This window comes from Neoarius graeffei, chromosome 13 (genome assembly GCF_027579695.1).
Source record: "Neoarius graeffei isolate fNeoGra1 chromosome 13, fNeoGra1.pri, whole genome shotgun sequence".
NCBI lineage: Eukaryota > Metazoa > Chordata > Actinopteri > Siluriformes > Ariidae > Neoarius > Neoarius graeffei.
In genome coordinates this window covers 77,026,248-77,042,150 of record NC_083581.1, presented here as the reverse complement: position 1 = coordinate 77,042,150, position 15,903 = coordinate 77,026,248, and the positions used below count along the sequence as shown (strand labels likewise).

The window sequence follows — 15,903 nt, the reverse complement described above, 5'->3', positions numbered from 1 at the left end:
AGATGCTGTAACTATAGAAATAAGTAAGGAATAACAAGACCATGCCATTATACAGAGTTGTTCCATCTACATTCACTGGATATGAGCAATCACCCGCTCTGATTGGCTACTCTACTATTAGCTCATATACCATGAGTTGAGAAGAAAAAAAAAAAAACCCGGCAGAGCATGTTACTGAACCACCAGAGGATGAAATAAACTCTACTTGAAAACAAAGCCCCTCAATTTACAAAGGGGAAAAAATATATATTAAGAGACCACTGCAAAATTCAGTTTGTGTGTGTTTAAGGAACATTGTTTTATTCCATAAGCTACTGACATTTCCCACAAATTACACATAATTGTCACAGAATTTAATTGCAGAAAAATGACAACTGATAAAAAAAAAAAAAAAGGCGTTTCTCAGACCTTGGAAAGCATAGAAAGTCAGGATCATATTCAAAAACACACTTAAAAAAACAGTTCAGAAACCTATATTTGATGGACTAACCCTGACATTTAAAAAAAAAAACAAAAAAAAACACAGCTTTCATGTTGCTCGTGGGTGACTTTATGCCACTTCTGGCACAAAAATTCAATCAGCTCAGCTTTGTTTGAGGACTTATGGCCATCCATCCATCTTACTCTTGATCACATTTGTGAGGTTTAGGTCTGGTGATCGGGCTGGCTATGAGAGGGTCTTGATCTTGTGGTCCTCCATCCCCACCCTGATTGACCTGGCTGTGTGGCATGGAACATCGTCCTGCTGAAAAACCCAATCCTCAAGATTTCGGGAACATTATCAGAGCAGAAAGAAGCAAGACTTCTTCCAGGATAACCTTGTACATGGCTTGATGTGTCCAGACATCTTCCCCATCTCAGCCTTGCTGAAGCATTCCCAAAATCACCACTGATCCACCAACAAACTTCACAGTGGGTGCAAGACAATGGCTTGTAGGCCTCTCCAGGTCTCTAACAATTAGATGACCAAGTGATGGGAAAGCTGAAAATTAGATTCTGAAGACTACCAGTCCTCCATGGTCCAATCCTTCTGATTTTCAGCAAACATCAGCCTGGCTCTTTGCTTCTCATTGATTAAGGCCCCCCCATCTTTTCATGACTTCAACCCCATCCAGAGAAGCTGGTTTCAAAACAGGCCTTGCTGTGCACTTAAACCCAGCTGACATTCTTGGTCACTTGATGTCATCCTCCAGTCAAGTGACAAAAGGAGTCGACCATCATCCCAGTCAGTTGAGTTATTTTTGCCCTCTGCCAGTCTAACCTTTGTCCCCAGTGTCTGCTACTTGACCTTGTTCTTAGGAACTGCTGTCTTTGAAATTAAGGATGGACACAACCTGACACTCACTGTATCCCTCTGCCAGTAAAGCCGGATTTGAACCCTTCTCCCCCACCTCCCTTAACTTTAACTCTTGGCATGATGAATAGATATTTTTGTATTCCAATTAACTTTAAAGCAGATACACAGAACCTTAAGTTTATTTAAAAACAGAGTGGATAGCATCTCCATCCTTGACTCTTGTATGATGCATAAATGGGAATATTTAAATTAAAAAAAAAAACCACACCACAAAGTTGGCATTTGAGCTGCCCCGCTGAGCTAACCATGCCGGAGTGCATGACGTCACAGCAGTAACTCGCTTTAAGGCCAAGACCTTCTACAGCTATAGACCAAAAAGTCAAATTATTTATGGTGAAAGTAAGAAATACCATTACCGACTTGCTCAACTAAGACTGATTTGCCTTCAGTGATTGTGGGTTGACTCATTAAAAACAGGACCGGTGTTATAACTCCTGCAACAGATGTACATGCATTTCACTGATGAAACAAAAAAGGCTAATTAAATAAAATCAGATGAACTGAGACGATCACATTCTGAAGCAAATTAAGTCCTATACCAGTAACTTGTACACAATATAAAAATGCAGGTAAATTTTTTTTTTAAATCCAAATGAGAGAGCATGTAGTGGAAGTTCATTATGTCTGACTATTTAAGTAGTCTTAAGTTCGTTTCTTAGACAAGGATTTTAAGATCGTTACCTTGTTAACAGTTTCAGCGTGAATCTTCTGCCTTCCTCAGAACTGTCACCAGATGTCAGGTGGTGACGTGCCTTATCAGCTGATTTTACGTTACGGAGGCGTGAACATCCCGCCCAATTTGACAGGTAGTTCACACCTCCTGCTGTCAGGTCACTCCCCCAGGACGGCGCTCCAGGTGTGCGACAGTGCATACGCTCCCTCATCCCGGTTTATCGTCCTTTGTGCCCGCTTGCATACCTCCACTGCCTCTAAAATCCAACGCTGGTATCTATTTTCTTCAGCGTGAATGACTCTGGCCTCTTCCCAATTCATTATATGATTTTGTCGTTTGCAGTGGTCTGAAATGGCTGATTTTAGGTTTTCTTGGTGTGCTTTTTCGGATTTTAGAGGCAGTGGAGATACACAAGCGGGCACAAAGGACGATAAACCGGGATGAGGGAGTGTATGCACTGTCGCACACCTGGAGCGCCGTCCTGGGGGAGCAACCTGACAGCAGGAGGCGTGAACTACCTGTCAAATTGGGCGGGACGTTCACACCTCCATAATGTAAAATCAGCTGATAAGGCACGTCACCACCTGACATCTGGTGACAGTTCTGAGGAAGGTGGAAGATTCACGCTGAAACTGTTAAGGTAACGATCTTAAAATCCTTGTCTAAGAAACAAACTTAATACTTGAGTCAGAGCATACCAGTCTGTGTTCACTTCTTGAAGGCCAATTGTTTCAAAAAAAAAAAACCCCAATCTTTCAGTCGTTTGTTCAGTTCTCCATTGATTCACTTCTTCCATGCAAGGGCGAGATGGCAGCAATAGCCAGTTTAGAAATCAGATGGCTGCTCCACTCATTCTCTGCATACTGTGTACTCCGCCATTACTGCTCAGCTCAGGCAATTACTAAAACCCAGGACAGAATGGGAGGTCACCGGTTTTAGCAGCAACCGGGTGAGGCCATGTCCTGTTCTGGATTTTACCAACCACCCTCGGCTCACGCTCTAGGAGGATTAGTGCAACTGAACGCACTTTAAATAAAAGCTTTCCTCGTTTTATTTCTCTTTAATCGTTGGTACTGCACCCTCTTGCAATATGGGCTTATAGCCAACGCTCCTCAACAAATCAGAGGGCTCGTACGAGTCTTCAGTAAAATGTGCAGAGCAGAGGAGAGACCACTTCGTAGCCACCCAACGAGCCTGTGAATTTCTTGCAAAACATGTCCAAATCTTTGCAGTTTGAACATTCTTGGGCCATGAATGCAACATAAATCCAGCTTCTGTTGCATTGCTGCACCAGCCAGCAACACATCTACGTGGTATGGCAATAAATTAGCTCAAAAAGGAAGATCAGAGTTGCAGTCAGCTGTGTTTTAGTATAGCGGAAGTGGCGATGAGACCGATAGACTTCCTGTTGACGTTATGGACGTCAAGGTCATTCACTCCGATCGCTAACTATATAAAAAAAAAAAAAAACACTTAAATTGTAAAAATTTATAGATTTATTGTTAACGCTTAAAACTATTCCTATGCCATTCTTGAGGTCTCAAGACATTTCTAAACAAAAGTGAGGCCATGGCTCTGCGTACATGCTTTAAGGTCTTAATGGCACCATTTTTGCCATCCAAACTGGCAAAATAGTGATGACCATAGCAGTGGTTTTTATACCCCCCCCATTAAATGACCTTTGATTCAGGTGATCACCTAATTTGCAAGAGAATAGTGATGACCATAGCAGTGGTTTTTATACCCCCCCCCCATTAAATGACCTTTGATTCAGGTGATCACCTAATCAGTACCTCATTAAGTAAAATGAGGTGCTTGTGTTGGAATTCCAGTACAGACACTGGAACAAAATGGATGCCATACAGAGATGCTGGTTGGGGGGGGGGGACCTGAAGTGGTCTTAACTTTTTCCAGAGCTTTTAACCCCCCCAGTCATTCAAGAATAGCAATGCTGTAGTAAACAGAAAAACTGAATATGGTTGCCATGACAGCCATTTAAAAATAATTAATTCTTATTCCACTTTGATGCTAGAAGCATAAGACTGAAAACATCTGGCAGCAACATGGTCCAGTGCCTTCATGACCTGATTAGACCAAAGTAGTGGCCAAATGGCCTTTAAATCAATCATTCACCACAGAGAAAGGATCTGTATAGAAAGTTCCTTCCGCAGCAAAGGACAATTCTGACCCAGGAGTCTTTATTCACAAGATCATTGCTACTACAGATCCAGCTAATCAGAAGCAACACCTGAATTCACCTTCATCAGCTGAGTTTGAAAATCATGGCTTGCCTGTGGAGAAGACCAAAACTTTGAGCTCTAAACACCATCCAAGGACAGAATTTCACAAGACAAAGTTCTAAACAGTCCCGCATTTATTAATAAAACATTACAATTCAAAGACCCTCAAAGTCTTGCATTTCAAAACCCAGGAGTGGTATTCTAGAGCAAATCCAGGGAATGAGGGTCAGTTTCAAAAACTTGTTTAAAAAACTAACCAAAAAAAAAGGTACATTCAAATAAAAGGGCAGTTTAAGACCCAGGTGTGGTAGAACATAGTGGGATTCTAAAAGTTCACAAATAAAAATAATTCAGCTGCAGCAGCGCTGATTGAATACACAGCCAAAAAAACCCAAGGGATGTTTCCTGTGAAAGAGATGAGAAACCCTTAGGGAAAAAAAAAAAAAAGTGTACATTTTCATTAAGCAAAGAGAATCATGAAACAGTAAGACAGTAAATGACAGGGTTGTGTGATGCTGCCTGTTAGAGTTACTGCCACAACCCTCAAGTTTATTATTGTTCTAGAACAGCATGACCTGAAGTGCTCCATTCCTCTTGTACCACAATTAACTTTGAGAGAAGTGCTAATAAAGTTAATACAAATCAAATATCCAATAAAAGCAAACATTTGTTCAATTACAGCACATTAGTAAGTGGAAGCTTACAGAATCCTGGCCTCCAGTTAAGATTAAACTTTTTTGACCAGAGTTCTGATTGGTTTTTAATTGGCATGAATTAAGTGGGGCGGCACGGTGGTGTAGTGGTTAGCGCTGTCGCCTCACAGCAAGAAGGTCCTGGGTTCGAGCCCCGCGGCCAGCGAGGGCCTGTGTGTGGAGTTTGCATGTTCTCCCCGTGTCCGTGTGGGTTTCCTCCAGGTGCTCCGGTTTCCCCCACAGTCCAAAGACATGCAGGTTAGGTTAACTGGTGACTAAATTAACCGTAGGTGTGAATGGTTGTCTGTGTCTATGTGTCAGCCCTGTGATGACCTGGCGACTTGTCCAGGGTGTACCCCACCTTTCGCCCGTAGTCAGCTGGGATAGGCTCCAGCTCACCTGTGACCCTGTAGAACAGGATAAAGCGGCTAGATAATGGAGACGAGTTAAGTGAGCTGCCTTTTGATTTCATAAAAATCAGTGAAATTTAGATTTAGCATGAAATCACTCGCTTGGCACAATCAAGCAGACAGAGGAAGTCCATGTGTGCATGTGCAGGTTTACCTTCTTTTGGGTTTTACAGCAGCTGGCATCCACAGTGTTGCATTACTGCCATCTACAGGTTTCCCTTTGAGCGTGCACTGACAGTTCCATCATTCTGTCGCTAAACGAACAGCTGATCACACCGAGGTGCTCGCTGAGCGCCCATATTTATTAGTTTGGTCCCGCGTTTCCTTTCCTTCGTATATAACAATGTCTTCTCGCTTTCTTTCCGTTACTGTAGTCAGTTTTTCATGTTTCATTCGCACACTCACCCTCCATTTTTCTCTCCTGCTTCAAATTTGTATCCCACAATGCCTTGCACACAGGGGAAAGCCCACCATGTGATGCATGAAGTAGTATCTTGAATTGGGTCATGGTGAAGCAAGGAAAAAAAAAAAAAAAAAGAATTTAGAGCCATGTGAGTCTAAAGTCATTAACTGCATCATTTATTTAAAAAAATAATTAATTGTAAAATTGGAAGTCTGGGATTCGAATTCTGTAGCTTTCAGGTCCACCAAACAAAAATAATTAGGTGTCGGGGGAAATTCTTTTTATGAGCTAGACTGCCTTTCAGATTAAGTGCATCTTTAAAGGTGTTGAAGTTAACCAATATAAAACCATTTTACTCAAAAGGGAATAAATATTTTCTTGAATAATTTAGTGAATTAAACAATGAACATAAAGGGAGTTTACTGCTGAAGTTCATGGCCCATTTATGATAGACATGTTAAAAACAGCCAGTTACAAGAACAGGAATATAAAGCAATAATTTAAAAAAGGCACACTGCAACAACTTCGAATTCAACCCGCCTGGACGTTAAAGCCAGTCAAGACCAAGGGAGTCTGGTGATCAAGTAATGCCGCTTTTCCACTACAAACGCGGCTGAGTCGGGCTGAGTCGGGCCGTGCTGAGTTGGGCTGAGTCGAGCTGAGCGGGGCTGTTGGAGTTGCATTTCGACTACAACCGCGCTGAACCGTGCTGGCTGGAAGTGGGTGACACATTGGGTGGAGTTAGCAAAAGTGGGTGGACGTCACGTGATGTCGTTAGGCGGCGCAAACAGTGACATCAGTGATCTTTTAAGCGGTAGTCTCACGACCCGGACAGTAAACAATAAACATGGAGGACATGGAGTCGTTAGTGTTGCTGGTCTTGGTGCTGTGGCTTGTTGTCACCGACAACGCCAACAGGTACAGGCAAGAGCGTATAGATGAGGCGAGGCGCATAAGGCTCCAGAAATTCTCGTAATTTGTAATTCTTCTTCTTCGGGGTTTACCGTGTTTACAGATCCCAGCGTGCTCGCGGGGCGTGTGTGGGCATGTGAGGACACTCCTCCTCACCAATCAGTGCACAGGGGAGTGTCTCCTCACGCCCCCAGCCTCACTCGGCTCGGTTTGGCTCACTTCAGCCCCACTCCAAAACCATGCGAGTTTTGGGCACCAAGCAGGGCTGAAGCGAGCCGAGTCGTGCTGTTCTAAGGTAGTCGAAACGCGAGCCGTGTTGGGCTGAAGTGAGCTGAAAAAGGGTAGTGGAAAAGGGCCATTAGAGGAATGTCTTTTCAGCTACTCCAATCAGGGGTTGCCACAGCAGCTCATGAGTCACATTTTATTTGATCAGGTGCTCTTCCTGACAACCCTCCCCAATCTATCCAGGCTTGGAACCAGTCCCAAATATACACTGGCTTATGCAACCCCAGTGGCCATCTTGCCCAATTTGTAGGTCTTTGAATGGTGAGGGAAGCCAGAGAACCCAGAAGAAACACCAGACACAGGGAGAACGTGCAAAATCCACACAGAAGGGCCCCAGTTAGCCATGAGGTTCAAACCTGGAATGTTCTTGCTGTGAGGTGACCATGCTAACCACTACACCACCACTGAAACCCAAGGAATACATAACTAATTCAAATCCAAGACAACTAAAAGGACCTTGGCTCCTGACTTGAACTGAAGTCTAGTCTGCCCACTTGTTTAAAATCCCCCCCTTCATAAATATGGAGCATCACAAGTCTTTTCAAAAAGAAAAGAACACTTTGTATTTCTAGTATTCGCAATATTTAAGGTATTGCCTCCACTGCAGGTTCCAAACTCCTCTGGCACCAATATGCTCAACTTTAAGAAGTCAATCATGTTCATTCCCAGTGTACTGACTGACCACTGGTTACAAGGTTCCACCCCTTGAGATTTACCAGTCATCATACATAGAACCTGCACATCCGGGCAGAACAAATGACAAGAGACAGTCTTGGAGGAATTCAAGACTGGTAGACATTGCAACATGGTAATGAAGTTTTATAGTAAGCCAGGCTTCCGGTGTAGTCTTAAACCTCCCCCAAAAAAAGGTTTGATCACAAGTGCCCTGATGTGCACACCGCCTCCTCTGCACACTAAAAATAAATTTATCCATTTTAAATGGTGCGATATTACTAAAAATAGGCTCATCCAGGCACAGCCAATTGCACTGAAGCCAGATATCCGCTTGTGCACTAGTATATTTGAACCAGAATGTGAGCCCAGGGAGGAAGCAGTACATTGAAAGTGATACCAGAAGCTAGGACGTGCAGCCATTTTACTGCTTGCACATTCAAATTTCTTATAGGACTGGGGATTGCAAAGGGAAATTGTTTTTGCCAAGTTCGTGCTTATTTTTACATCCAAATACTTGGGCATCTTCAGGGTTGTTTACAACAATTTAGAAGCAATGCATCTACTCAGTCTCAGCGAGTCATGTGGTGTACAAGTGACCTCACAATTGCAGATTCTCATGCAATTTGTACAGAGGGCAATAAGTGAAGCTCAGAGAAAGCCAACAGTGCCCAGGGGAGTTCGATTTTAAAAGAAAATCTGTACACTAATATACAGGTACAAACGAGTAGTTGAACATGTCTTGTATGGATATCTGTTAGTGTAAAGCGTATTTTGGGGGGTTTGTTTGACTAAAGTAGCTGCCTGGGGGTCAAGGCCACATGGTGACAGTGCTACTGGAGAACAGAATGTACCCACAGTGGTTTTGCAGATCTGGATGATACAATACTTAACTGGCCCAAGGATTTGATATCAACTCACAGGCAGGCTTCCAGGGGAGAGTTCGCGGTGCACGAACTCCAGCATTCAAGTTGTTCATGACTGGTGGCTCAGGCCTAAGAAAAGACAAAAGTCGTCTAAAAATGTAGTACAGCATAGTAAATCTGACAAAGACTTACAGGATATTGAAAACCACATTTTCATTCAAAATTGCTGACTCACTTGTTTACGGTGAATGGATTGTTGGTCACTCCCCATACAAAAGGAACAGCATCGTCATCAGCCTCTGCAACAACCAAGAGACTGGTTATGATTCAGTTGACATCTCATTCAACTTGGAGCCAAGTTTTGCCATTCATTCATTAACACGACGCCATAAAAATAATGGATGCGCTAAAGTTGGTTGGACTTTGGCTTCCATTTCATTGTTGGTGCAAGTGATCCAGTTTGAAAAGTGACTATTCATATAAAAAGGTGATAACTGAATTTCTCTTTACACTTCATGGACCGAGCAGCCCAGGACTGTGGGTCTTAACTGAACCACAGAGACCCGATCATGGAGGTTTTCCATCAAGCTGATTTTTTTAATATAAAATACACATTTACAAAAGCTTCTTGCTGTGTGTGCTACTTAAAGGTAGACTGCCTTTCAGATCCCCCAAGTGCATGCCATAAAAAAAATAAATAAAAAAGTTCCCCCGACACCCAATTATTTTTGTTTAGTGGACCGAAAGATACTGAATTTGAATCACAGAGTTCCAATTTCATTGCTCCCCCCCCCCCCCCCCCTCCCTTTTACACTAGAACAATTGAGTTTAGGGCCACATGCCCCAAGTTCTCCACCATTTTTTCCTGCTTCACCATGACCCAATTCAAGATACTACACCATGCATTATGTGGTGGGCTTTCCCTGTTTGCGCAAGGCATTGTAGAATACAGATTTGAAACAGGAGAGAAAAATGGAGGACACGAGTGTGCGAATGAAACGTGAAAGACCGACTACAGTAACAAAGCGAGAAAAGACGTCATGTTGCAAAGGAAAGGAAACGCAGGACCAAATTAAAATATCAGCATCAGCGAACACCTCAGTGTGATCAGCTGTTCGTTTAAAGACAGAATGATGGAACAGTCAGTGCACATTCAGAGATAAACCTGTAGATGGCAGTAATGCAACACTGATGCCAGCTGCCGTAAAACCTAAAAGGTAAACCTGCACATGTACACAGACTTCCTGTCTGCTTGACTGCACGAAGCAAGCGATTTCATGCACATTTGCTTTAACCCGCTTGAATTAAATAACTTCCCGGCCACAGAATGGCTGGATTGAAGTTTATAGAAAAACAGATCACAAGGACCAAAGTTTCAGAGGGAACCAATTTTCACTGATTTTATGAAATTGAAAGGTCGCCTAGCTTTAAAAAGGACGCTGCATTTCCTGCTTACAGCCAGGATCATTGACTTGATAGGGCCGTGTTCATCAACGTGGCCCAGAACAGTTTAGTACGCATGATCTCAGGCTTTTGGCAAAATTGTCAGAACAAATACCAGGAGGACCCATGCCACAAGTTGTTGAGCAATACAAACAAATTGGCCAAAAAGGGCCTCTTTTCATCACTTTACTGGTTCTACATTATTAAGAACTGCCACATGCAGCTTTATCCATCTCTCAAAGACTGACTTTTAGCACAATGCTTGAGAGATTTTCCTGAACCCTGTACAGCTTACCCTTTTCCCAGTCCTCCTCACATGCAGGGGCTGTCCATTTGATTGGCACATGGAATTTAGGGTGCGTCTTAGTGACACCATCTACAAGTGAAGATAAAGATAAGCAATATAGCTACATGGACTTGAAGTTAAACCATAATTTTTTTTTTAATAATTACCTTCCACGGTAAAGGAGCATTTATTCTCACAGTGCTCAATGTGATGTGCCAGCTCATGCCTTGGAACCAAGTGCCTGGCATTGAAGGGGCATGTCTTAAGCTCACTTGCTAGTTTGGAGTGATTCTGAAACTCAAAACCCACAGAAACAGTCGTTTCAGACAAGAGTTCAAACTTGGGGGACCAGAGTATTACAAGTTCCACTCACTGAACTTGGAAAGACGAGCACTGACCTTGGCACACTTGAGAATGTGAAAGGGGAAGCGACATGCCCGTATCTGATGGTTCTTGTCATATGGACACTGCATTAGAGCATTTGGATTGGCATCGTCGACTGGTTTGGCTGTGAAAGTGAAACACATATGAGTACACACCATGTGTCAAATCAGAAATTCCAAGGGGAATAGGATACTTCTTGAACTGCAAGTGAGCATTCTTTAGATAACCCAAGGAATAACATGCTAGTACAGGAAAATCATCAACTTTGTTAGCTTCTTGCATCACATCACCTCACTAATTTTAGAAGGGGGGAAAAAAAAAAAAAAAAAACCACAGCAAAAAGTGTTGGTCTTGCACCACAGAAATTTAAAATTATTAATGAACAGCATATCCAATTAATTACAAGATGTTTAACATCTGCAAAGTAGAAAAAAAAAAGTCACTTACTATTAACAGCTGATAAACTTGGTATGATCATAGAAAATTGTGCATGCTGATTACCGAGAATCAGTCTGAATCTCTTAATCGCCTTGAGCAACTCTGCAAAATGGCAGCCAATTGCTGCGTCACCATAAGTGAGGAAGAACAGCAGGTTATGAAAGTAGTGCTTTTAGGAACAGCATTTAAGGTGCCGTGAATAGTTTTAGACCAAACTTTGAAGGTAAGGTGGAATTGTGACTTTAGATTTTATCCATTTCAAAACAAAAGTATTTGAAAGTCAGCAGAGAAGCAACAAGTCTGCGTGCACCTTTATATTTGAATGCTGCTTTTGAACTTTGAAATAAAAAGGACTTTAAAAAAAAGTCACCTGTATACTTGTACTAACAATATCTACCTCAGGCTCAGTGAATAAATAACCTTGACTCCATCTTGGTTATTTTTTAACTATTGACAGACATAGAATGGAATATGGGGCAGCACGGTGGTGTAGTGGTTAGCGCTGTCGCCTCACAGCAAGAAGGTCTGGGTTCGAGCCCCGGGGCCGGCGAGGGCCTTTCTGTGCGGAGTTTGCATGTTCTCCCCGTGTCCGCGTGGGTTTCCTCTGGGTGCTCCGGTTTCCCCCACAGTCCAAAGACATGCAGGTTAGGTTAACTGGTGACTCTAAATTGAGCGTAGGTGTGAATGTGAGTGTGAATGGTTGTCTGTGTCTATGTGTCGGCCCTGTGATGACCTGGCGACTTGTCCAGGGTGTACCCCGCCTTTCGCCCGTAGTCAGCTGGGATAGGCTCCAGCTCACCTGCGACCCTGTAGAACAGGATAAAGCGGCTACAGATGAGATGAGACGAGCCTTGTACTGTCACGTGACCCCATAGCAACGGTAACCACGCTGCTTACAGTGCTTCATTTAGCAGTTAGCTGTTGTCATGGCCGTAACTACCATTGAGGACACCGAGGTCATGTCCTTGGTATTTTTTTCAGAAATTTCAAATTGGTCTATGCTGAATTCGAGCAGTGATCAATGTAAAATGCAGCATCCACATCATCTGTATTTCCCCCCAATAAAATTCACATTCATCTAATGTCATCTGAAATCTCTCAGCCTCTCTCTCTATCGTTGCCGTGTCTAACGCAGCGTCACGCGACGTAGCCTATACTAGTGTCAGCCGGGGAAGTTGGGTTTTGGATAAAACAGGAAGGGTGTAGTCTATCACATACACCTACCTAACCTAACGTAGGCTAAGGGCCTCTGCATGCTCTTGCGACAAGGCTTTTGCAGATAGCTTTTCGCAGACAGTTGTGATTTATCGTTGAGCGGGGAGTAATAGGTGTGCACGGTGTTCTTCACCGCCACAACGCAAGGGGGCACGAAGTCGCTAGGAGTAGTTGGTGGGTGTGGTTACTGGAGTGTTTATCCTCTGCTTACTTATAATGACTAGAACTGGAGTCGTATAGATGTACGTACTTCCTCGATCAACCGCTCTTCGTGCTGCTCCATCTTCGCTCGTGTTTTTAAAAATGGCGGTCGTGAAAAAACAAACCAGGAAAGTAGGGAAGCGGAAGTGCGTGTACAGCGGATGTAGAGTAGACCAATCAGAGCCCTCTTGTCTGTGACGCTGTCTGCGAGGCTTCTGCGGTGGTCACAATTTTTGGGAGGTGTGTGCAGAGCGTCTGCGAAGGTGGGGGGGCTACGCAGACGCTGTCTGTGAGGACTGGGCTGACAGCATAAATTGGTCTTAGTAGTCACATAGCATTATAGAGTACACAACTCACTCTCTCTCACACACAGACAGAAATAACACTCACACACTAATACATAGTCTTCACACAGAACTAATAGCCCTACATTCTAATGTAATTTAAGATAATGAAATGTAGTAAATAATGCCAATACTTCAGGTAGCTGAGCAATACACTCAGTTCAGTTTAGTCTTGACTTATGTCAGACAAAACTCCACAGTTATGATGGCACAGTTTTACAATTGTTAAAGTAAATGTGTTGTGAACCAAATTTACATTACAGGCAATGGTGAGAACACTTTCAGAGAATGCATGCAAATGGATCTCAATTCAAGACAGCCAGATAGACTGATGCCTTTACATTACTGCCCAGAATGTCTCTACACATACAGACACCCACAAACTCTCTCACACACATTATTATTATTATAAGGTGTAATACTAAAGCTTACAATTCAGCAGTTCACACTCTTTCTGTCATGTGTATGCTGCAATGTAAATAATGCCAATACTTGAGGTGGACTAACTGGTACTTTAGGCATGTATACTCAGTTCAAGAGTTCACTCTACTTTTGTGTCAGATAAGACACCACAGTTATGGTGCCACAGTTTTAGAATTGTTAAAATAAATGTGTTCACCACTAAATCTATCCTTGGTTATTTATTTATTTAGGGGGGGTTGGGTTCGGTGCTGTCAGCCATGCTTGACCTCGGTATTTGAAAAATCCTGGGTGCGGCCCTGGCTGTTGATCAGTATGGGAAAGTTTTGCTGCTTTTTGGATGTGAACGAAACAAAAAAGACATCAGATTTAAAATTTACCAAAAGTAATTAAACAAAACTAGCGGGGGGAGAGAGAACCCACACTAACATTTGTCAGGCCGCTTCCGGGCCGGGCCTAGACTGCTTCCGGGCCAGGTTTAGGCCGCTTCCGGGCCGGGCCGGGTCTGAACCCGCACCATCACAGCGACCAAAAGCCAGAGAGGTCTCATACACAGTCAGAGTTTGGCACCATGCGCGCATTTTCCCCTTTTAATAAGCAGTTATCGCTTGAACCCGGAGCCCTGGTGCCCTCCTCACCTTCAGCTTCCTCCCAGAGCTCCTGAGCGCCTCCGGAGAGCCCTGCAGCACCAGCGCGGCTTCCAAACCCCAAGGTGGACACGTTCTTTCCCCTGGAGCTCATACTGTGGCTGATCTTCTGAGCCACCTTCAGAAACATTTTCAACTCGTTAATTAACTAATAAAGCTGGTTAAAAAAGAAAAGGACACTGAGAGAATAAACATGTAGTAAACATCTACAGAAACTCAGTGAGCTCGGGTTAAAGCACAACACACACCAGCGGGGACTGGCTTAAAGTAAATTAATCCTAAACTTGTCACGTTACAACAATAGTTTACAAAGAAATCACTTCACTAACTCACCTTTAGCCCCCTCCTCAAATAAAAACTAAATTTAAAAAACGGAAGTGCAGTGGAAGGGCTTAAATCTGGCCACAAGTTGTTTAAGCCCCGCCCACCCAAAGACCTCCTGCCTGTACTGCATGTGCTTTCCTTGCAATTAATCAACTAATTAAGTCCTTCCTGGGGTTCTCTCTCTCTCTCTGTGAAAAAGAGAGAGAGAGCAGGGAAAATAAGTCCACTGTGTGCAAAATGGAAAGTCAAGGTGGTCAAATCAGATGGCTGTGGCTGGTTGTAATGTATAATTCAACTATAGTTACTACTCCAGTGTTCTAATGGTACAATGTGTTTGCTCATTGCCTCAGAAGGCTAATGGATGATTAGAAAACCCTTGTACAATCATGTTAGCACAGCTGAAAACAGTTGAGCTCTTTAGAGAAGCTATAAAACTGACCTTCCTTTGAGCAGATTGAGTTTCTGGAGCATCACATTTGTGGGGTCGATTAAATGCTCAAAATGGCCAGAAAAATGTCTCGACTATATTTTCTATTCATTTTGCAACTTATGGTGGTGAATAAAAGTGTGACTTTTCATGGAAAACACAAAATTGTCTGGGTGACCCCAAACTTTTGAATGGTAGTGTAGGTGTTGATTGATTTATTGCCAAATAAAATAAAAGTACATGGATATAAAATACAGAAAACAGACATTACCGAGGACAGCACAATAAAGCATAAGACTTTTTTCCATTGTGGTCCTCAGGATAAAGAAAAAAATATAAATAACAACCAGCAAACAGGCATAGCAAGTGACTAACAAAATAAGAATTAACAAATAAGGCTAATAATACATAAAATTGTTTTGATCATTAACTAGAATTTGTGACATAAAGAATCTTTAGTTCCTAATAATCTGACAAACAGGTAAATCATTCCATAACTTAGTACCAGTATAATAAAAACTGTTTTTACTAAAAGAACCAACATGACTGATAGTAAAACAGCCAACAGTATTTCTGGTACGACGAACTGAAGACAACTGGAAATTAATTTTCATATATTCAGGGGAGTTATTGTTGTAAATATTATACACGTTTCAATTTCAGTTGTTTGGCTTGAGAATTAACAGGTAACATAGAAGAAGATGAAAACTTTGTCACATGCACACTTCAAGCACAGTGAGATTTATCCTCTGCATTTAACCCATCTGAAGCAGTGAACACGCGCACACACACACCCAGAGCAGTGGGCAGCCACACTACAGCACCCGGGGAGCAGTCAGGGGTTCGGTACCTCAGCCCAAGGCCGCCCCACGTTAACCTAACTGCATGTCTTTGTACTGTGGGGGAAACTGGAGCACCCGCAGGAAACCCACGCAGACACGGGGAGAATGTGCAAACTCCACACAGAAAGGCCCTCGCCAGCCTCGAACCCAGAACCTGCTTGCTGTGAGGCGACAGTACTAACCACTACACCACCGTGCCACCCTTCAATGTGGATAAAATTATTTTAGGAATATAAATCACTTTTTGTCAAATATTATTTATTTAATATATATTTTAATAATAATAATGGGCGGCATGGTGGTGTAGTGGTTAGCGCTGTTGCCTCACAGCGAGAAGGTCCGGGTTCGAGCCCCGTGGCCGGCGAGGGCCTTTCTGTGTGGAGTTTGCATGTTCTCCCCGTGTCCGCGTGGGTTTCCTCCGG

The 15,903-nt window shown here is 43.0% G+C and overlaps 1 protein-coding gene across 3 annotated transcripts; it reads right to left on the bottom strand.

The window, feature by feature from the left end:
* Positions 1-4,265: 4,265 nt before the first annotated feature.
* zgc:56699 (uncharacterized protein LOC405758 homolog) lies at positions 4,266-11,153 on the bottom strand. 3 transcript variants are annotated; one of them, XM_060937030.1, is made up of 7 exons: positions 11,071-11,153; positions 10,638-10,747; positions 10,407-10,536; positions 10,249-10,329; positions 8,746-8,809; positions 8,566-8,639; positions 4,266-4,696 (listed from the first exon to the last, which is right to left on the bottom strand). In XM_060937030.1, the coding sequence occupies exons 1-7, from the start codon at positions 11,099-11,101 to the stop codon at positions 4,596-4,598; spliced, it is 591 nt and encodes a 196-aa protein (XP_060793013.1). In that variant the 5' UTR covers positions 11,102-11,153; the 3' UTR covers positions 4,266-4,595. The 3 variants fall into 3 exon arrangements, with proteins under 3 accessions (XP_060793013.1, XP_060793014.1, XP_060793015.1); XM_060937031.1 differs by having other exon boundaries at positions 10,407-10,530; XM_060937032.1 differs by having other exon boundaries at positions 4,589-4,675.
* Positions 11,154-15,903: the final 4,750 nt, after the last annotated feature.

What these genes read in the sequence shown, in the direction of transcription:
- zgc:56699 (XM_060937030.1), bottom strand. Translation starts at nt 11,101, where the DNA reads ATGATCATACCAAGTTTATCAGCTGTTAATA. An exon ending in ACATTCTCAAGTGTGCCAAG is followed by an intron (nt 10,537 to 10,637) that starts GTCAGTGCTCGT and finishes GTGGGTTTTGAG; the next exon opens with TTTCAGAATCACTCCAAACT. An exon ending in TGAGGAGGACTGGGAAAAGG is followed by an intron (nt 8,810 to 10,248) that starts GTAAGCTGTACA and finishes TGGTTGTTGCAG; the next exon opens with AGGCTGATGACGATGCTGTT.